General features: G+C 37.2%; 1 protein-coding gene across 2 annotated transcripts; it reads left to right on the top strand.

Moving 5' to 3' along the window:
• The first annotated feature begins 798 nt into the window (after positions 1-798).
• On the top strand, positions 799-21,374 carry LOC134647929 (probable nuclear hormone receptor HR38). 2 transcript variants are annotated; one of them, XM_063502307.1, is made up of 4 exons: positions 799-1,042; positions 18,352-18,428; positions 18,785-20,207; positions 20,587-21,374. In XM_063502307.1, exons 1-4 carry the CDS (start codon positions 928-930, stop codon positions 20,847-20,849), a joined length of 1,878 nt encoding a protein of 625 aa, XP_063358377.1. In that variant the 5' UTR covers positions 799-927; the 3' UTR covers positions 20,850-21,374. The 2 variants fall into 2 exon arrangements, with proteins under 2 accessions (XP_063358377.1, XP_063358378.1); XM_063502308.1 differs by lacking the exon at positions 799-1,042 and adding an exon at positions 1,057-1,211.
• Positions 21,375-22,727: the final 1,353 nt, after the last annotated feature.

The following is a 22,727-nucleotide window of genomic DNA, read 5'->3' as shown; positions in this document are numbered from 1 at the left end:
GTTGATGACTCTTACGACTTTATGTGCATTCGTTTCACTCCCGATGCTAGATCAATCAGTTCGAGTGGTTCGGTTCGAGCGAAATGCACGATAACTGAATGACATCAGTTAGATGTCATACTGATATCAGTGTACGTTCGAATTGGCCTGTTCGTTAAAGTAATCGATAAAAACAATTTCAGAAAAAAAAGAGTATAGTTACCTATGCCTAACGTAAACACATTATGGATCTTAATAGTTGACAATCTTACTTTTAATTTCATGTAAGTACCTATTCCTGTTAACAAAAGTATGCCGCCGTGAAATTAAAACCAGATCGCTCTATTAGATGTAAGACCAAGTATACAAATGGGAATTACAAAAATTAAAACCTTTCATTACATTTAGTAAAAAATAAACGCAATTCTATGCCAAAATACCTACTAAAGTTGTTAAAAAAGGGTTATTTTTCCTTACATTAATTAAAATAACTCAATATCGGAAAACCCCTAATTGCTAATTTATTAAGTACTACCTACACCAAACTGGCGTTAATGTAGGTTGTAAAATAAACATTTATTATGTAATCCCCGTGAAAATAGCAGGGGGGGCGTGCGCCTGGCCGTGGAAAGCGAGTGCGGGTGCGGGAGCGGGCGGCGGGCCTCTGAAAGCTCCGGTCCACACGCGGTGCCGTTAGCGCAGGCTCGGGCGGGCGGCGCGGCGGCGGGCGGCCCGTGGGAGGTACCGTTAGTGACGTCGCAGCCGTGACGTCCCCGCCGTGACGTCAGACGGCGCGATATAGCCGCCAGCCTCGGCGGCGGCGGCCTCAGTAACGCACCGCCCGTTCGCTAGCGCGTACCTCCGCGCGCCCTCTTGCGATTCGCATACTTCCGATAGACTGACCGAGTGAGTGAGTGCGCGTGCAGTGAGTGGGATGTGCCCGGCCGCATGAGGATCCTGCTGAGCGAGCTGGGACTGTCTGGCGCGTGCTTCGGCCTGACCCTGGAGCCGCGCGCCGCTCTGGACCCCGACCGCGACCGCCACGGCGACAAGCCTGCGCCAGGTCAGCGCCCACCACCACCGCGTCCCTCCACTTCTGTGTTTATTTTCGCTTTCGTTGTGTTGTAGACTCTGTGTGGAACTGTCGTGATGATGGCCATCGGCTAGAATGCGAAGTGCGCTGCTGACGCCCTCCAGCAAACACTGCACCCTTAGACAATTCCAAAACACACGTACGTACCCCCTTTTATGTTTTTATATTATTTTAATTTATAATTTAAGTTTTCTTTTAATTTGTCAGTTTATAATTATTATTTTTTACTTTAATAAATTCAGGATTTCTGTTTTCCTTTTAAATATTAATTCCTACGGTCCTACATCAAAATATCCAATATTTTAGTTAAGTGTTTCCTTTACAAAATCAAAAAATCTTCGACGAATCTTAATTCATATACCACCAACACAAGTTTACATACTCGTAAGTTTCAAAATAACTTAATAAGTGTATTTCCACTTATTGGTTAATAAGTAATAGGATCTTAATAAAAAGCCAATTAGGCATGTAAACCTAACCAAATTCATACAATATTTGCCTTTGATAAAGTTTCGTACTGCATAATGCATTTAAATTACGAGTAGCCACTACCTACTTTTTGATTAGAGGTGATTATATACAACATAAGTTTCTACTTACTTACATAAATTTGAAAACTTGATGAGGTAAACCTTACCTACTGATTGTAGTTGATCACGGTGCGTACCTATTCGAAATGATTAAAAGCCGCTTGTTTTTAAGTTCGAGTGATCTAGTTTAATTTTGCGATCTTAACGTTAAAGACATATCCATGCTTAAATGTAATAAAACTTAACTAAATTAATAACTAAAGGGTACATAGTACGGTTATATTAGTAATACCTACACACAACATTCTACACTTAGAATACAATTACGTATTTGTATTTACCTAGTCAGGGCAGGTCATGCTTCCATAATCTAAAAACACGTAAAACATTTTTTGTTACAGTTCCTTTTGATGTACCTACTACTACACTAAATTGTCAAAAAATATAAAACGTATAACTAAAAGAAATGGTGAATTAATCCATTAAATTCATTAAATAATTTATATATGTAGTAGTTTTAACCCCTTACTGCATGTAATATAAAAATATTTGTTGAAATTTGAACTTGAATAGCTGTCAATAGAGTTAAATGTCATATCCGCCATATATGGCTTCGTATGCGGTAAGGGGTAAATATTAAACGGTTTAATGTTCATTATTCATTTCCTAAAATTAAGTTCCTATGTGCCCAAATTTACATAGGTATTTGAAGTACATATTATAAAATATAAATAAATAAATTACACCGGCTGCGCCATATTTGCCATCGATTAATATCTGTTATAGGAACATTTATATGCATCCATGCAACAATACAAATACTTACATACCGTATTGAAATTGGTAGTATGTTTCGGTACTTAATCCTAATTTAATAAGAATACGAGTAGTACACGTGACCGAAAGTTTGTATGTATAATTTGTGTTAATAGTGCGATCGCTAAAACGACAATCTACCTATTTATCATTTTTGCATAGATGACATTATAAACAGCTCAATAATTTTAAATTATAATCATGGCTTTAAAATCTTTAAATTGACTAAACGCTGTTTTCTCAAGATAATCTAGATCTAGTATTACTAACTACTTCGTAGTATTTTTTGGTATCCTTACTAGGTACCTACATACTAGAATTCTTGCCTCTTTTTACAATTTTAAGCTAACATGGTCTTTTATAATACAAAATAAAATTTACGAGTATAAATATTACTAAAACGAGATATATATTTATTATGTACGAGTATATAAATTTGTGTTTGCGTGTTCCTTATGCACTGCACATGCTATATTCTCCGAGTAATAGAAGAAGATGAGAAAATGGCACCCTCAACTCTGCCAAAATATAGGGAACACACAAAAACAAATATGTAGGTATACACAATCATAAATAAATATTATTCCTCCGTTTTAATTGTATATATTATCTTGCCTTAGGTAGGTACCTAATAGAGATTGTTTAATACTCGTATAGCTACTCGGGCTCCTATATAAAAAATGTTACACTTTTTTTGTAATATAAGCAAATATGCTTATTATTACAATATTGTAAGCAAACAAGCCGTGATGAAATCTAAGAATATTTCGACAGCACCCAGCGGGACCGGTCGGAGATCCACCGCCTCTGGCACACATTATGCTATAGTGCCCGCTGACCGCGTGTCGCAACAATCATAACATCACATACTCAATATGCATTCAACTTAGTTACGAAGCGGCTTATTGTTTAACACGTACTGTTCAAGTAATTACTTACAAAGCTCCGACAGCGTGTGTGGTTACAATCTAGGTTTATAGCGTTTCTCGAGACAGGACCGCATTCTTATAGTCAAACCCCGTCATCGATGTTGCAATTGGCTACTTTCCTACTAGTCAAATCAGCTTCTTTTTTAGAACTGTCAAAACGATTTTCTAATATGGAATTTATATGAAAACGTGTGTAGTGACGTCACGGTCAACTGACCTACTTTTTATGTTTTAATCCAATCTATTAAATAGAAATAGTATTTAAAAATAACTGCTATCTATATTTTTCTAATAATTATCTGGTGCTTTATTTCGTGCACGGTGTGAAATAATTTAATTTAAGTAGAGAAAAGTACCCATTTCATTGAAAATAAAGGTTGGCAAAACTATTTGTCGCAGGGAACCTTAACTTCACTATTGGTACCCAATTTTACCGAATAAAAATATTAAAATAATAATTTTAACCAAGAAATAGATGTCCATTGAATCCACAATAAATAGAGCTGCCTAGAAATAATGTATTTACTTATTATTATTCGGAGATCCAACAGCTGATAACATGTCTAGAAAAAAAGGTTTAAGGGTTTAAAGTAAATAAAAATACAAATTCTAAAATACCCTTATTTATGCCTATGTCGTCATCTAACTTACCCGAATATTTTTTTTTTAATTATGTAGATTATACTTAAAATTTATTTTAAATTAATAAGTCATGTTGAATTACTACACGGTCATGATATTATAAAAGTTATAGTGGTATTATGATTAAATGCTAGTTAAGGCTAAGTTATGTACTAAAGACGAATTAAGCGTACGTATTTCCAATCCTTATTTTCAATGAACTGCAACATTGATAAATAACGGGGTTTGCTGATGGTTGACACGCGGTGGAAGACCGCCGGCTGTATAATAATGCCTGTACATTATAGTGGGACCCTGTCGGCCTCTCAGCCTTGCCCAATCGTTGTCGCAACCGGCTGCACCTGCCGAGATGCGAGTGCAAATTGCCGTCAATATTATGCGTGATCTCAATCTTCTGCTAAAACATACGAGTAGTCACTATATTTTATTTTTTGTCCGTTACGGGTTTAGCGGGCCCGGTATAGCAATATTCGATTGATCGAATTATGCAGTAATGTTGCTCGATTAAGTTATCTGCAGTAGATCAATGTTTAATTTAATTGTACCTTTATAGCTATGAGCCTTGAAACTAGTTTAGTAAAGTCTTGTTTCGATCTGGTCAAAAATGCAAATGAAGCATAAAAAAACTACATATTCAACAAGTAAATTGCCTATAATTTGTGTTGATCTGCCCCGAAATAAAAGTTTGGTAAAAGTGTTTTTTAGTAGTTGACAATGATAAGATTGATAAGGCACGCTATCACCAGCTGGACTGACGTCACGCGCCGCAACCCCGAGCGCGTCACGCCACGACCGCGTCCCGCGCGGCCCGCGCCGCAGCCTGGTCGCGTCACGCTGAGAGTTCCCATCTCGCAACCACCTCACGGGGACGCGTCATACGCGAAGGATCGCTAGATCCCGGTCATTATACTTTTGACGTCACCGTTTTCACGGCAATTTTAGTTACAACTCGTAAAGTAAGTAAGTAAGAAATTTTAACGTGTAAATAAACATAGATGCAAGCAGGGTTGGGCAGTATTTCAATTACATGTATTTGAAATACGTATTTGAAATACAAATTAGTATTTTGTATTTGTATTTCAAATACTACCTCAAAAGTATTTTGTATTTGGTATTTCAAATACTGCACTCACATGTATTTAGTATTTTGTATTTCAAATACTTCAAGCTTCAAAATACATTTCTATAAATACATTTTATTAAATTCTATAATCCTAAAATGTCTAATCTCTCGCACAAGCTGTGAGCCGACCGCGAACCTCCGATCCAGCCGAGATACAATTTTCATTGGCTGGATACTGGATCTATATTAGGTCAACTTCTGCGTGGAACTTTTCGTTTAAATCTAGGGGATAGGGTCATTGCAGTAGTTTCCGTCCATGCACTAGTTTTCGACGACTTGACGGATTATCAAATATATATGTCATTTTTAATTTACTACTTTTTGCGAAATTTTCATCTTCCTCGCGTTGTCCCGGCATTTTGCCACGGCTCATGGGAGCCTGGGGTCCGCTTGGAAACTAATCCCAGTAATTGGCGTTGGCACTAGTTTTTACGATAGCGACTGCCATCTGACCTTCCAGCCCAGAGGGTAAACTAGGGCCGTAATTGGAATTAGTCCGGTTTCCTCACGATGTTTTCCTTCACCGAAAAGCGACTGGTAAATATCAAATGATATTTCGTACATAGTTCCGAAAAACTCATTGTTTCGAGCCGGGGTTCAACACGCGACCTCCGGATTGCAAGTCGCACGCTCTTACCGCTAGGCCACCAGCGCTTCCTTTTTGCGAAATATCATTGTTATATGTAGACAGATATATTGCTTAGACGCCTTAGACATAAGGATTGAAATCAGTCCAAATTTGTGCAGGAATGTAGGGATATATTCAAATTTCGTCAAGTGGACGTAAACTAGAGCTGGACGAAAACTAGCGCAATGACCCTATAAGTTTATATGAAAGGATATTCGTTAACGTTAAAACTAAATGCTAAACAAAAAAATAAATAAAGGTATATTTTGTAATTGAAATATATTATTTTAAACACTGTAATTTGTATTTTGTATTTCAAATACCCGTCACCAAAGTAGTTTGTATTTTGTATTTAAAATACTTTTAAAAATGTATTTTGTAATTTGTATTTCAAATACGTGGAAGCAGTATTTTGCCCAACCCTGGATGCAAGTATACTTTGTTTCCTATAACTTTTTGTCACAATTTAGCAGGTGTGTAAATATTTTTATTCATTATTGATTGAACTACAATAATATCTTAAAGAGAGAGAAAATAAAACTCTAACATAAGACCTTAAGTAGTTATCAAGTTAATCGCTCATTTGCGCAGACCGTAATAAAAGTTTGGTATTTTTAGTAGGTATTTAGACTATTTAGTTGTTAGTGCGCGGAAATTGTAAAACTTTTAAATATTCGATAGGCGCGCGCCAAATTTTAAAAGCTGTTTATGTTTTTTACTCTAAGATTTAAGATCAAAAATCGTTTGGGGATTTTTAAATAGTATAAATAAGTAATTTAAATAACCTATAAGTAAATAGTAGGTACATTAAAAAAATACGGCAGGCATATAAAGTCCAGTTTTAATATCTATAAATTAGCGGTTACGATATCTACATTCTAGCTTGGCGGCAAAGACTTCATTACTCCATTAAAAGGATTTTTCATAATCATATGAAGTTTGTTGTTCACTACATCAGAACTCTGTCATTACAGAACCGATTTGGAAAAAAATTGTTTGTAACTATACCTATTACAAGTTAGTTCCATTTTCAACACACAATCCAGTTCTGATGATGAAATCTAAGAGAAATTGAGGGAACAAGTTGTATGAGGAAGTGATTTTTGTATTCTATAGTCTATAAATCAAGCATTTTATACTTAATTTTCAAACTAATTATTTATTCGGCTAAATATAAGATTAAGAATAAAATAAATGAATTTAATTAAGTATATAACTAATATACCTATCTCTATGTTTCTGTAAACAGTAAACGGATGGCGAAGGCTTATTAATGCTCTATCAACTTACTGAAACCCTAATAATCTTAATCCAAAGAAACTGACTTCACAAAACAGTTTGAAATGATATTAAAATCATTGCGACCAAAGTGCATTTCATAACAATTCCAATAGGTAATCCCTAACATTTTTTTTCCCTTAATACTTAGACTAAACTTTTACTAAGTCCGAAGCTATTCAAAGTTTATCTTCTGCATGATAATTGCACATTTCAAAAAGTGGGGCAACTATCCCACTTATTACCCTATCTATAAGATCTGAGTATCTGTCTTGATTCCTCATGGATCCTGTCATCAAAACATGATTTTTTTTTAATTGTCCAATCTACCTACTATCCATTTTAAATTTAAAAAAATCCATATCGCTTCTGTAATTACAATTAAATACTTACAGAGTTATCAGATAACAAACATTAAAAAAAAACATACCTTATATTTACTACTGAATTGAGAACCTCCTCCTTTACAAATATTGAAGTCAATTAAAACTAATAGTAGTAAGCATTGCACCGCTGGGTCAGTGGGGCTTAAAATAATGCAGATAATGTATATGCTGTTTTTCCTAATCTTCCAGTCTTTTTCTTTATTTAGGCCTTCATTTCACAGCCGTCTGCCGTAACAGAAGCGGCCCGATTACGTCACAGTCTAAAAATATTAAGGTGGCGTGAAACGGCCGCGCGGGGTGGCAAGGAAGGCAAACACCCCACAACTCGCCAAGTAAATAATGTATCGGAAACAACCGATCACGAAAGCGCGATTTCTATTTTTTGTAGGTAAAAATATTTAAGCACAAACAAAGCACAGTCAAGTTTTATTACAAATACAAGTGTTTTTCTCAGAGTTCTCAGACCCTACTCTCTCATCGAAATACGATGTTGGAAATCCAAACTTGCACAAATGAAAGCATCCATTCCGCACAATAGTTATTTACGATACAAGTGCGGAAAGTAGGAAATTTGCAACGAGTGGTGATAAATTAGACACGACCGAAGGGAGTGTTTTAAATCAACACGAGTTGCAAATTACCTAATTCGCACGTGTATTGTACACCGTTTTGCAGTACATATGGCCCTTAAAATTTTCGACATATGCACGGAAAGTGCATATTTCCGCACTAGTGCGGGAAAATAGCACCATATATACTGTAAACAAAATTAAATGTTTATGAAATCCAAGCTTCAAGAATACTCTTAAGGGTCTGCTTCTACTAGTTTTTTGGGAATTATGATTTCCGTCTAGTTTGAAAAAAAACATCGGAGAAACTAGTGTGTCTGTCATAAAAAAACACATGACCATTCGTCTGTAGCTTCACGTTCGTTGTGCTAACAAAGCAAGCGTGTAGTAAGTAAACCACGATAATAAACAAGTACCGCTTAGATCCAAGCCTAACTTAGTTTAGTTGGGACTAAGTCGATCTGTGTAGGTATGTAAAATTGTCCTTATATATTTGGATACCTAGGTACATATCGACAATTCCATCCACGCGGATTCTCCATAGGTAAGGTTATAAATCTAGCGCGGGACGAGGTGTCCATTCAGTATTGTTTCGTGTGGTCGAAGGGTGGCGGGGGCGCACCCGGCACCGGCGCCCTCGGCCTCTGCATCGAGCGCCTGTGACGTCACGCGCTGTTACGTCACACATCGATCCGCCCGCCGCGTTCCGTTTCAAGGACGCCCTTGCTTTGCCGACCCGCTACCTACATTAGCTAAATTCGTGAAACAGCCTAGACACCACGTAGGTAACGTAACTAACTACAATTTGACTAAATATCTCATAATATTTACATATACTGAAGGTCGTTGTTCAATCCGCGACAATCGCAGGTGTCTTAATTATTTCTTTCGCTACCTACCTACCTACAGTTGGCTGCAAAAATACCTTTGTTTGATTTTAATTGCGACACCGAGTCTTAAATCCACAACGAATTTTTAAGCTTTGATATCTTTCCAGCAAGAAAATTTTGGTAAAGTTGCTATATCAACATAATTATGCGTCCGATTGGAGTTCTCACCATTGGTCTTGATTTTGTGTAGTAGGTATCTCGAAACTTATCAGAAAGCTTGCCGATCATGGAAACCAAAGGTGCATTCGCTTGATTAATAATGAAGCCCAACAGGACTTCTCAGGACACCATGACCGTAACTTCCAAGTTGTGCCTATTACACTACATGTGATCAGAGAGGATTCCTAAAATTTTTCAGTAGTCTTCAGATTCTTTATATTCCATAGGAAAAAATGCATTTGCTGGGTTCATTAGCTGGGCATTCATTAGAAATCGGAATTTCGAAGGGGAAACCTATTATGGTTTATGATGCATGCACGATATTTTACAGATTAATTTTCTCCGGTCGGTAACCCATAGCGCCCATGCAGTGTCAATTTACTACAAGCGATCCGAGAGGCCTCCTGAAACTACCGCTCTATTACAGTAACCGCGACGATCGTTACCCGTCTCTGACGTCACGGCAACCACTCCCCTATATTCAAGTTCAACACTCGCCAGCACGTTGGCGGATCCTATTTAGTTGTTGGGTATTAAATTGAAAGTGACGCTTTCGAAAACATAGATAAGTAGTAAACTAGCGGTTGGGGATTTTGCCTTGGTGGTATTACCTACCGCGTTATCGTATAAATTTTGTATTTTTATTACCTATGTAGGTACTTTAAGTTACTTTTATTTACGTGCCTCTATCCAAACCTTCTCAATATTATTTTTGGATGGGCCAACTATTTCTTGTTGGTAGGTAATTACTCTGTTCTACCAGCCAGGGAAAATAATAGCTTAATTTCTTAGAAGAAATGTTCTACCATGTTCCAATGACTTAGCTAATAGATATCCTTCGACAAAAATTCACGTTTAAAGAGTAACCCAGGAGAACAACCCCATGGCTACAACGTGACAATGAAAATGATGATTCACCCTTTTAGGTACCTACATAAATATAAATAAACCTGAATCAAAATAGTTATTTTCGATACAAGTGCGAAAAAGAGGAAATTCGAAACGAGTGGCGATAAATTAAAACACGACCGAAGGGAGTATTTTAAATCGACACGAGTTGCGAATTACCTAGTCGCACGTGTATCGAACAACGTTTTACAGTACATATGGCACTTTAAAGTTTCGACATACGCACGAAAAGTGCTATTTTACGCATTAGTGCGGAAAAGTAGCCCCATATGTACTGTAAATATATTTTCCAAACTACCTATTCCTAATTCCGAATGCAATATCAATCAGCTACAAACTTGAAGCCTTGTCTTGCTACCTACCACAAAAACATTTAATAACATTAATAACTCACTCTCATACGAAAAAAAGGATTGTAATTTATATTTTTGTGGTCCAATTTATCATAAAATTACTAATTTGCAAAAGTGATCATAAATTACCGTAAAATGGGGTGAGTAGGGTCCAAACTGAAATTCAAACCTATATAACATTTTATTTTTACATATGAAAACTGAATGGTGTATATAATAAGTGTTCCGGACGTTTGTATTTTAGTTTTTATTTTATTTTGGGTAGTTCCATTTCATAACTTTGACGATAAAGAGGAAAACCCACCTCACCCCGTAGTGCCTCGTATTTGGGGTGAGAGGGGTTTTCATACAAAGGTGGTTTTGGAAGATTGTTGGATCGATTTTTTTTTATTATGCGTATTACTATAGCTCCATTTTAAATTAGAATACATTATTTTTGTAGCAGTAGCCTTAAAATCCCTTCTCACCCCCCTCTCAAACCTTCTCTCCCCATTCATAACCCACGTCTCCCCGCGAAACCTACTCACCCCGTTTTACGGAAACTAAAAATTTATTAAAACCACGAATTAACAACAAAAATATGATTTGTAGCACCATGATGACACCTTTCTTTCATTAGTAACTGTCATTAGCCAGTTTAAAAAAATATTTAAGGCAAACTAAAATTTGCGTCGTGGCTAACACTAAGTGTTTGGCGGAATTATATAAATGGTACTCAATCGCTCGCTATGGCATGTTAGCATCTATTATGCTCAGAAAGAGTCACTAGTGCTTGGGAAAGTCAGCCAATAATAGACAAGACAACTTTCTAAAGGACGTAAAAATCTGACACCAGACATACCGCAGCCTATTGACTCGACACGGCCATTGTGCTACCTACATATACTTTTTTATACGGTTTTCCTTACCGCACGTGAAAACGAGGGAAAGTCTACGTAAATACGGCAGCGATAAAGGGGGTGTGACGTTCGACGGTATGACGTCACGCCGCGCGCCCCCCGCGCCGCCCGCCCACGTGCCGCCCCACAGCTGATAATCCTCTTTCAATTATTTTACACTAAACAAAATTGCCTTAACAATAGCCATTCATATAACCAACGACATATAGCGACGATAAACTTAAAGGTAAATAGAGCTACCTTCAATGACTTAACGGCATACCGCTACTCAGCCTATTATGTATTTAAGCTAATCCTTTTTATCGAAGGCCGTCGTATATTTCTTAATCAATTTTCGCTGACCAATGAAGATGATATAGTAGGTATACGTCTGTTTTTTGTTTGATGTTGTAACTTAAGAGATATTAGTGTCTATATTAGGGATGGCTACGGAATTCTAACTTAAATTCTGATTTCATATTCAGTAGCGCTGTGGTATCAACTGCCCGATTCGAACTTTAAGATACGTCAATTAATCAATCTAGAAACGATATGGATTAGATGTGTCGGAGTCAAAAGTGACATTTTTGTTTGAAGAAACGTCACATTTGACATTGACATGTCATATCTAATCCATATCGTTTCTAGATCTATTAATTGACGTATCTTAAAGTTCGAATAGGGCCGCTACTCTTAAGAGCTTTACACACCTTCCTGATTTTTTTAACAGAAGACAGCGACACAGCTACGTACCAATAAGCATCAGCAGCTGACAGATCAAGTACATAACAACTTCAATCATAAGATTCTTAAGATCCTAGTCTTATATTGTTTCAACGAACGTATAATAATTTAACATATCTAAATGCTTTATTATTGTTAACTTTCGATTCTCCTAGGTGGTCGTAATCGTGGCTATCTAATACAGAGGGCACTTCCATTTGTGCAATTAATAGTTTAATCTACAGTGGCAAGAATTCATTAATGCAACACAAAAATGTCGTTCTGTAATTATTAAATCATAACTTAACACTTTGAATGTTGTGTTTGTCGTTTGAAATACCGTTCGTATCGTACTTCTTCGTCTTGATTTTGGACGGTAGTTTTTAACACTGTAGTTAACATTACGCTATCGCAATTGCGCCTAAAGAGGTAAATTAACATTCGTAGTTTGAAAGCTTTCCTGTTACAAATACAAGTAATCGTTATTGCTCTGAAATGCGGATTTTACTATAGCGAGATAGCCAATACATGACGCATGTATTCGTCACTACTGCTTGCAGACGTCATCTGCGTCATGCGGCAGCGTTTCCGCAAACACACTACATGTATAGCAGACGTAAGTTAAGACACAAATACTAGCATAAGTATAGATTCTCTATGACGTATGTGCAAGTATTCTAATCAATACAGCTTTTTATGCTATCGCAGCGCCATCTATGTTCCCTTGTTGATATGAAGACGAGGCAAGGTACCCCCATCACAAAGCGTAAGCGAGCTGCCTTTCGATTCTAACGTTGCCCCCTGTGCTATCAAATGCTGTCGATGCTTAAAAGATGTCGTAGCACTCGTAGCAGCGGGTTTCTACTATAACATAACAGTTACATAGTAAAAAAAGTGATTTTCATAATTTTATAAAAGTTGTCCATAGGCAATTTTACTAATACTTAATCTTTATCTATTTCGCACATGTTTTATTACAGTTATTACTATAAAAAATAAATAAGTCATTTAAAATAAAGACGGACTGCATAGTTGCACACTTTGTTGTAGTGTAGTATTATGCAAAGGATTTATTTTCTTCCCAAGGGTTCGACCACTGAGTATTATATAGTCAAAACAGTGAACCGATTTTTTGGTGGAAAAGATGTCAATCAATACTTTTGATGTTGCTTTAAAGAGTATACGAGTTTACTACGGTTTTTTCGTGAACATTAAATTTTTCACGAAAAAACTGTAGTCAAGTCAGGCGTGTCTAGCGGCCATATCTGTGCTGATCGTAACAGACGCGTTTTGTTACAGAGTGAGCCTTCTGTACTTAGTACTATTATTTATTCTGTGGTCAAGTTAAAGATTATCGAGCATTTTGCTTATCGAGCGACCATTATGTAATAACAATAACAATATTTTTATTCATAATAAAAGTTTAGCAGGCACGTTACAGTGAACCCCGCACTAGGCATGGCCTGTATCGCGGGGGTCATGATCATCACGATGTGTTGTAATTCGGGATCTTGCACTAGGGAATAGCGGCATTGCTTGCGATAATTTTACACGATAACAAAAGATCAGATTGTAGCGTCGTAAGTCTACAGGACAACTAAGGACAATTTAGTTTGGAACTTATTAGGGTCATTGCATTAGTTTACATTAGACGATTACATAAAATTTGCTTGAATTAAATCGGAAATTTAACATGTTTGCTTCGGCCCACCTCACCTAATTAAATCGGTGTAATTATTAGGCATACAGAAGAAGGGACTTACGAGAAGTTGTTAAGAAACCTTATCTGCTGTATCATTTATTTCCTTTCAAATTCCGTTTAAATGTTTACATATGTAAAATATAATACATTCACAACAACCGATCAGTAAACTTGATAATAATATACAAGTATGTGTGTCAAGCATTATTGTGGTACCGTAAAACGGGGTGAGTAGGTTTCGCGGGGAAGTCGGTTATGATTGGGGAGAGAAGGTTTGAGAGGGGGGTGAGAAGGGATATTAAGGCTACTGCTACAAAAATAATGTATTCCAATTTAAAATGGAACTATAGTAATACGCATAATAAAAAAAAATCCCTCTCACCCCAAATACGAGGCACTACGGGGTGAGGTGGGTTTTCCTCTTTATCGTCAAAGTTATGAAATGGAACTACCCAAAATAAAATAAAAACTAAAATACAAAGGTTTGAATTACAGTTTTGACCCTACTCACCCCATTTTACGGTAAGACATAACCACTAATTTAAAAAATATTAAAACAGATTTTTAAAGAATATATTCTCGCTACGTGTCAGGTGGGAAATCCCAAGTAACTGGGGTTTATCATTTATCCAACAAAATTGGTACAATAGCAGCGTGATCGGGTAATTACCTAAATGCCCAATCGTTTTAGTGTCTATGTAGGTGAGCGTTTCTTTTATTTTTTGCCATTTTTATGTATGTGAGCTTTTTTGCCACTTTTGTGTTATTTCTACTCAGAATCCCGAGCCCTATCGATCCTAATGGGATAAAAAAAATGTCCCAGAGTTTTTTCCTATTGTGTTACCATTTCCCCGTACACTTTGTATGGCGGTAACAAAAAAGGAAAGTATGATAAATGTATGGAAATTTTAGGACACTTTTTTTCTCCTATAAGGATGAAAAGGGCTCGCGATCCTGACTAGATATAACACAAAAGTGGCAAAAAAGGTCACAATATATAAAAATGGTAAAAAATAAAAGAATGAGCGTTTCTTTCGGTATGTGTGTCATATATTCCACCATAGCTTAAAAATTACTGAAGCGATTTTAATGAATGAGATGTCAATCAATTCATTTTAATAACACGCGTGACATTGATTGAACTTATAATTATTTAGAAAGAGAGGGCTTTGTGTAATGTAATTATATATGTGAATAAATAAATACAATAAGAAGCCAAGACTTAAAGGCATTAATTATGGAAATTGTGGTTATAAATATTATATTTAATTTGTAAGTGTCTACATTATATTCACTTACATATTCCCATAAGAATTATGTAATATGATATAAGTGTTAAATAACTAACCACGATGTCTAATTATTTTTATTTTTTTAATAAATTTCATAATAGTGAATTGTTTTCATTTAATACGTAGGTACGCACAACAAACCGATAAAACAGATAGGTACCGCGGTATTCGGAAAACAAGATCCGTTCTAGAGAAGAGAACGATACGATATGTACTGGATACCAACTAGATATCTTTTGCAGCTCAACTCGGGCAACCAATGTCACTTTACATTAAATTATCGTTTTAAGATAGTTTCAAAATCGTTTTGAGATCGAAAAATACATAACGAGACTATTTAGACATTATGAAAATCGTTCAAGAGTATCTCCAGAATCGCGAAAATGTCAAATCTGACAGGTTATATCTTAAAAATATCGTTATCGTATCTTGGTGATGTCTAAAAGATATCTAGTAGATGTCTATTTCAAAATCAGAATCGGGCCCATATTCTTGGTATGTTCTGTAAATCTTAAATTTTATTAAAATGCATAATAAAATCTGGGGGCACGGCCGTGCCCCCGCCAAGACGAGTATGTTTTTCACATGCACATATTAGGTATATTTTTTAACGATATATCATTCAACAAACATAATCATATATGAATATGCCTACATATAGATCTAGAACAATTAGACTGCTTAAAGATTAGAACTTTTGAACGCAAACTTCACACGTACGTAGACAGACATTTATCTCTATTAGGAAAAATATTCCAGGGGGCCACCGCGAAAACCGAAATTCGCAAATTTAATTTAATTTAAATTTTATTCCATTCCAAAAAGAAAATACAATTATTAATTTAAAAGTAGAATTTAACAGTAACATTCAGTAACGAGCACGATTAAAAAAATCAAATTGCGGGGAGTATTCTCTTTTACTCCCATGAAACCGTATATTTTTATTTTTAACCTTTTACGTGCCGTTTGAAGCCAGTTATATTGTACGTATGAAAAATATTACCAATACATACACGAGCAAAAAATTAAACTGTTGCCTGTACTCCTCAAACTAACCAACATTTGTTCTTCTATTGACAGTTCGTTGCAAATGTTACAATAGACAGATCTAAAAGGGAGCTTTTTGTAGATACTATGGACATAAATAAGCGAAGGAAGTATCTTCGCAGCACGAGTAGGTACCTAACTAATGTCCTTTTCCTTTGAAGGGGCTTCTGAATCGATCATGGTCAAAATAGTGTTTACCCAAATCATTTACTTTCATAATTTTTTCACATATTTTAGACCCAAATATGTATTTCAAAAGTTAGAGAGGTGGAGAGATCTTTTTTTTTTAATTTTCGGAGCTAATTACTTTATGAAGAAACTACAAAGGTTTCTGGTTTACTACGGAACCATAATAAAAAACCGGCCAAGTGCGAGTCGGACTCGCGCACGGAGGGTTCCGCACCATCAACAAAAAATAGAGCAAAACAAGCAAAAAAAACCGGCCAAGTGTGAGTCGGACTCGCGCACGGAGGGTTCCGCACCATCACTAAAATAGAAAAAAAAAACAAAAAAAAAGAAGCAAAAAAACGATCACCCATCACCCATCCAAGTACTGACCCCGCCCGACGTTGCTTAACTTCGGTCAAAAATCACGTTTGTTGTATGGGAGCCCCACTTAAATCTTTATTTTATTCTGTTTTTAGTATTTGTTGTTATAGCGGCAACAGAAATACATCATCTGTGAAAATTTCATATCACGGTTCGTGAGATACAGCCTGGTGACAGACGGACGGACGGACGGACAGCGGAGTCTTAGTAATAGGGTATTAGGGTCCCGTTTTTACCTTTTGGGTACGGAACCCTAAAAACGAAGGCTCAGAGTGTTAGACCCAAAAGGCCCGGCCAGTGTGTGTCAATCAGAACGAAACACGCATTAATAGAGGGAGAATGTAGCCTACGATAAGAAAATATTACATTACGGTACAAGTGCGGTACATTACGGTACAAGTGCGAAAAGTAGAAAATGCGGAACGAGTGGTAATAAATTAAAACACGACCGATGGGAGTAGGGAGAGGAAGGAAGACAAAATTAGACTAATATCAAGTAGGTAGGTATCAAGTAGGTTAAAATTTAATAATATATATGGAAGGTTCAGTAACACAAAACTCTACACTATGATGGCCGCTGATTTAGTCGTTCGTAATATGAGATATTTTTTGTTGATATTGTGCGTATATAAATATATTATATCATCAGTGAAAACACGATATCGAGCGAAATGTCATGGAAATGAAAAATTCGGAAAAATTAAACACCCTAACCGCATAAAGATTTTCATGTTTTATTACAACTGGTGGTTGTAATAAAACATGGTGGTTTTATTACAACCAGCTCTTACAATAACAAGCACACGAACTACAAAACAAAAGTATCTTTACTGAGTTATGGATGTTTTCTATGTATATAAGTATGTATATCATCGCCTAGTACCTAATACTACAAACTTGCTGCTTGCTTGCTTAGCTTGGGGGCTTTGTCGATCGCCGTAAATTTGTCTCCAAATATTTATTTATTTTATATATATAATATATATACCTAACTAATAATGGAAAATGGCCAAACAGATGCGGCAAGATCATGTACATGGTACGTACTTGCAGATTGTATGGCATTTTCATAATTTTTGTAAGTTTCTTAGACCATGATTATGTCTCAAGAATACCTAAACTTCATGAATATTCGCAACAAAAGCTTAGGCGTTTTGTTTATAACTTAATAAGACTGGAATTAATGGTTCCTAACATAATAGAAACTGCAAATGCCACTGATTTCATAACCTCCCAAGGGATCCATCGCCTTTTCGCCCCAAAAATTATAAATTCTACAAGTTTTTTTAAATAAAAACCCTATAGACTGGCGTTAAAAGCTAGAGTCGTTTGCATATGATGGTCGTTAGGGTCGTTTCTATTATAATCGCGGGCTAGGTGTATACATAGGATTCAATTTTCGGGGCGTGGCGAATCAAGCACCGTGACACGATGTATTCAAAACGCTAATATTCGGCGGCTAAAACTGCAGTATAAATTAGAAGACCTTTCTTTTTCGCCGTCATTGTTGGTCGTAGAAGGGTAGCGGGCGATACCGGTGGAGTCCGCGAGAGTAGATATCGATTAGGCAATTACGAGTGTTGTGTTGAAGGAAGAATCAAAGTATGTTCGCCGAGGGTAAATATAAATGATGCATGGAGTGTATAGCGTGATAGTTCAAAGCTCGCCGGCCGCGTCCAGTCGGCTCCCGCTCACAGCTCGCTCGTTCTTTCTGTCCGACACACGTTTCTTTCAATATCTTGTCACGGTTTCATGACTTAAATAATACCACCAAACGAATCATATTCAAATAATAATTTTCATTGTTAATCTAGAAGCAATTGGGAAAGTTCTTGAAGTTAATAATTGACTTAAGCGAAATGTTTGATTGTTACAGGGCCGAGCGCCATAGAGCCGCGCTCGCCAAACGCTTTCACGTCCAACTCTACCAGCATGCTACTGCTGCAGACACACGTAAGTATTTCTAATTGATATTTTGATAACATAAAATTGCATACCTATACATTTTATTATTCCCGTAACTTTTGATTTTGAAGCTACTTTGCCTATCACTCTAGTTCGTCATGTCAACGAATGAGACATCACGAAGGATACATTATTTAAATAACTTACAAACTCTACTCTTATTAGATTATTCTTATAAATTACTCAAAAACCGATCTAATCTATCATTTCTAAATATAAATAAGCAGTACAATTAGGCCTACATAAAGATAGCTACAGAAACAACGCCCACCATTGGCTGAGCGGTACCCTACCGCCTACTGCTTTAGCAACGCCTCCATTATCGATCACATTTTTTATTACAGAGCAACTACGGTTCGTCTTTCACTGATTTACTGTCACCCCAATATCAAGAGGATTCTTCGGAGATCTTAGAAGAAAACTTAGATCCATTCCCGGACGTCGAGTTTCATGCTCCGATTCCGCCTGAAATCAAATCGCATCGTACTACTCCAGTGAGCGAGACCCCCTCGCCGACCCTCGGCCCGGCCCTGCCTAGTTTTGAAGAAACTTATTCAGTTCGCTACCCAAAACCAGAGATGGCCGAATTCGGTTTAAAAATGGAGGAAGACTGCTACAACGTTAGTGCGTATTCCCACCAGGGACACGCTTCTACGCACGTCTTATACCAATACCAACCTTCAATTCCTTATGTTCCTTCGCCATATTATGCACCGCCACAACAATGCAGTCCTACGTTCGATACTGGCGGCGTGCCCCACAATCAGGACTCATATTCACTGCCCCCATTTTCGAGTTCCGTCGATTTACACGTGTCTACGGACCAGAATCGACAAAGGAGAGCATCACTGCCAGTGCAGCGATCAGAATCGAATAGTTCCAATGACAGCCCGAAGATTCACGGACCGAAAGTGCACTGTATGCAGGCGTCGGCACCGAGCTCGGCATCCAGCTCGCCCGGGGGCGTCCCGCCGGACGGCGGCTTGCGAGCCGCGCCGCCATCGCCCAGCCAGCTCTGCGCCGTATGCGGGGACACCGCCGCGTGCCAACATTACGGTGTTAGGACTTGCGAAGGTTGTAAAGGCTTTTTCAAACGGACTGTTCAAAAAGGATCAAAATACGTTTGTCTAGCGGAAAAATCTTGCCCTGTAGATAAAAGAAGACGGAACAGATGTCAATTTTGTCGATTCCAAAAATGTCTTAATGTCGGTATGGTCAAGGAAGTTGTACGAACAGATTCCTTAAAAGGAAGGCGAGGAAGATTACCTTCTAAGCCAAAATGCCCACAAGAATCTCCTCCGAGTCCGCCCATTTCACTGATTACCGCCCTTGTAAGAGCGCATGTAGATACTTCGCCAGACTTTTCTAATCTTGATTATTCTCAGTACAGAGAACCTAATCCCATGGAACCACCGATGTCCGACTCGGAAGTAATTCAGCAATTCTATTCAATCCTAACAACATCGATCGACATGATAAAGGTTTTCGCCGAGAAGGTTCCAGGGTATGCAGAACTGTGCATTGAGGATCGTGATCAACTTTTTGCTTCAGCGCGGCTTGAATTGTTCGTATTGAGACTTGCATACCGCACGAGGCCCGAGGACACAAAGTTAACTTTTTGCAATGGTCTAGTCCTGGACAAGCGACAGTGCCAACGATCGTTTGGAGACTGGCTGCATGCGGTGCTAGATTTCAGCAATACACTGCACTCAATGGACATCGACATTTCGACCTTTGCGTGCCTGTGCGCCCTTACTCTGATAACAGGTAATTGTAATTCTATTTATTTTGATATTACCTATTTTAAAATGAAATAGAGGATTTTAACTTCATTTTACACACATCAAAATAAATATACTTAACCAAGCCATTGACGCTTAAAAGAGCAAGACCCATCAGGACACGAATGACTAGTAATTAATTTGTACCTTTTTTTACTAGGTAATTAGCTACTTAACCCTCTGTCTGACTACAGGACCTCTAAAATTAAATTACAAATACTTAATAATAATTAACTTCGTATTGCATGAACTCTTAGGCACTGTAATTATAGCTACAAATACCTTTAACGAAATCGAAATAAAAACACAATCAACTGTTTCATAAATTCGTAATCGTTACTAAAGAACCTTATCATTTGTTACAGAGAGGCACGGCTTAAAAGAGACGCGGCGAGTGGAAGAGCTGCAAATGAGGATCATCGGCTGCCTGCGCGCGCACATGCCGAACGGCGGTGGCTCGGGCGGCGGTGGCGGCGCGCCGCACTTCTCGCGCGTGCTGGGCGCGCTGCCCGAGCTGCGCTCGCTGTCCGTGCAGGGCCTGCAGCGGATCTTCTACCTGAAGCTCGAGGACCTGGTGCCCGCGCCGCCCCTCATAGAGAACATGTTCCGCGCCAGCCTGCCTTTCTAAACGGGCCTTCCCTGCCGCCCGCACAAATTCCCCGAGGACCACTCCAGCCTTCAAATGCATCATCTTCTACTACTAAAATCCATCATCTCTATTATTTTTATAAGTGTTTAGATTAGAATATAATATATTTTTCTAGGGAATAGTTGAACATTATAGAACTCGATCTCCCGGTATCGATTTCAATCCTTTAAAAAACCTTTTATATGTTAATTAATTTGATCAAACAAGACAATCGTACCGCTTAAGTAGATAAGCTTAATTTATTGTAAATGTAGAAGGTAGTCGTATTTGGGTGTGATTTTGTTTAAACTTTGTCGTTATGTGTATTTACCTATAGATGTAGTCTGCATTTGAGTTACCGCTCGTGATCGATGGCATCTTGTCGTACAAAATATTCCTATGTTATTTACTTGCGTATTATATAGATACGAATAATCTAGTCAAAAGACTTAGAAATGTTATAATATTTGGCTCGTGATCTTCGAGCTTTTATAGTAAATTTAATAAAAGTTACTTTACGAATAACACCTAAAGGCATTTGAAATGTGTATTGTTTGTGTCCTGTTGTTATACGTGTTGTTGGAGAGCTGCGCGCCGACGCCGACGCCGACGCCGACGGCGGAGAGCAGATTGTTGGAAGTTACCTTTTAGGTTTAAATTATTTAATAATACTTAGACGCTAGGCAGCTAAGGTAATTTTGTTACAATAAATAAGGCCAGAGAGAAAGTTCAGCATCAAATATAAATATGACTCCTTACTCCAACGTGTCTTAAAGAGTACCTTTTAAGGTAGAGTACTTAATTTGTTTTCATGTGTACAATCGTACCTTGAGTAAGCTTTAAAATTACACATACATATTATATATGTATGTTATAAATATTATTATCTATACCCTAAAACATATCACTTATTCTCGAACTGTGCATTAGTTTGACGATATTACAAATCCTTGCATAGATGCTGCTAATGACTTGTGAATCATGAAGAAATGCTAGGTTATCTCAATAATTGTTCCCATTAGGTACATTAGGTACATATAATTAAACTTTTTATACGAAGTAGTTAATGATTTGCGAGATACGATATAATCAGTCGTACTCCTGAATATATACCTAAATCAAAACGGTATTGGTAGGTACCTATTTTATTCAACCAAATGGGATTTGGAAGAACTAGTGTAAATATCACTGGACCAATTCAAATCAATTCATGGAATGGCATATTGTATACACGAAGACTAAGTATGAATTTAATTATTTTTTTATTAACCACAAGTACTTAATGAAATTACCGTACTTGTGTTGAGAATGAAAGTTGCCTTGATGACGTATGTGATGGATCCGTAAACTCTCTACCTATAGGTAGTCGGATATTGTCTGTATTAATATGCTTTGACATTATATACTTAATAGGAAGTAAGAGTCTAGGAATGCGCGTAAATTGGTATATATAATTGTAGAATATTCTAATGCTGGACTTTTTACTCCACAGGCAGGACTCTTTTATTCATACCTATCTATTAGTTAACTCGATAGATATTTAAGTACCTACAAGTGGTCGCATACTTGTCCCATTGTCTACCGCAGCCGCCTTTGTGTAACTAATGTTAATTTCTTGGTTGTGCTTCAGGAATATTGTTATTAGCAGTACCACTGTAAATCCTTCGTATAAATTGTATAAACTACCGCTTACCGAATAGTCACCTACGCGCCTGTCGTTGCTACATGGGTGATTAAAATTAATGAAAATTTGCACTTAATTGTCTAAATATTTTTCTAGAGCACATAGTCTAACTAAATACAATAAAAACACTCCGTCATGTTAATGTATCTGATAGTTTATAGGTAATAAGCGTAAGCGTATGTGGCTAACGCAGG

The sequence above is a fragment of the Cydia amplana genome, chromosome 5 (assembly GCF_948474715.1).
Source record: "Cydia amplana chromosome 5, ilCydAmpl1.1, whole genome shotgun sequence".
Taxonomy (NCBI): Eukaryota; Metazoa; Arthropoda; class Insecta; order Lepidoptera; family Tortricidae; genus Cydia; species Cydia amplana.
Note: the sequence above shows the minus strand (reverse complement) of the source record. Positions and strands in the feature narration are given on the sequence as shown.

Bases quoted from the DNA above. Each gene is read 5' to 3' on its own strand.
- LOC134647929 (XM_063502307.1), top strand. From the start codon at position 928: ATGAGGATCCTGCTGAGCGAGCTGGGACTGTCTGGCGCGTGCTTCGGC. The intron at 1,043-18,351 runs GTCAGCGCCCAC...TGATTGTTACAG, and splicing joins CGGCGACAAGCCTGCGCCAG to GGCCGAGCGCCATAGAGCCG. The intron at 20,208-20,586 runs GTAATTGTAATT...CATTTGTTACAG, and splicing joins CGCCCTTACTCTGATAACAG to AGAGGCACGGCTTAAAAGAG.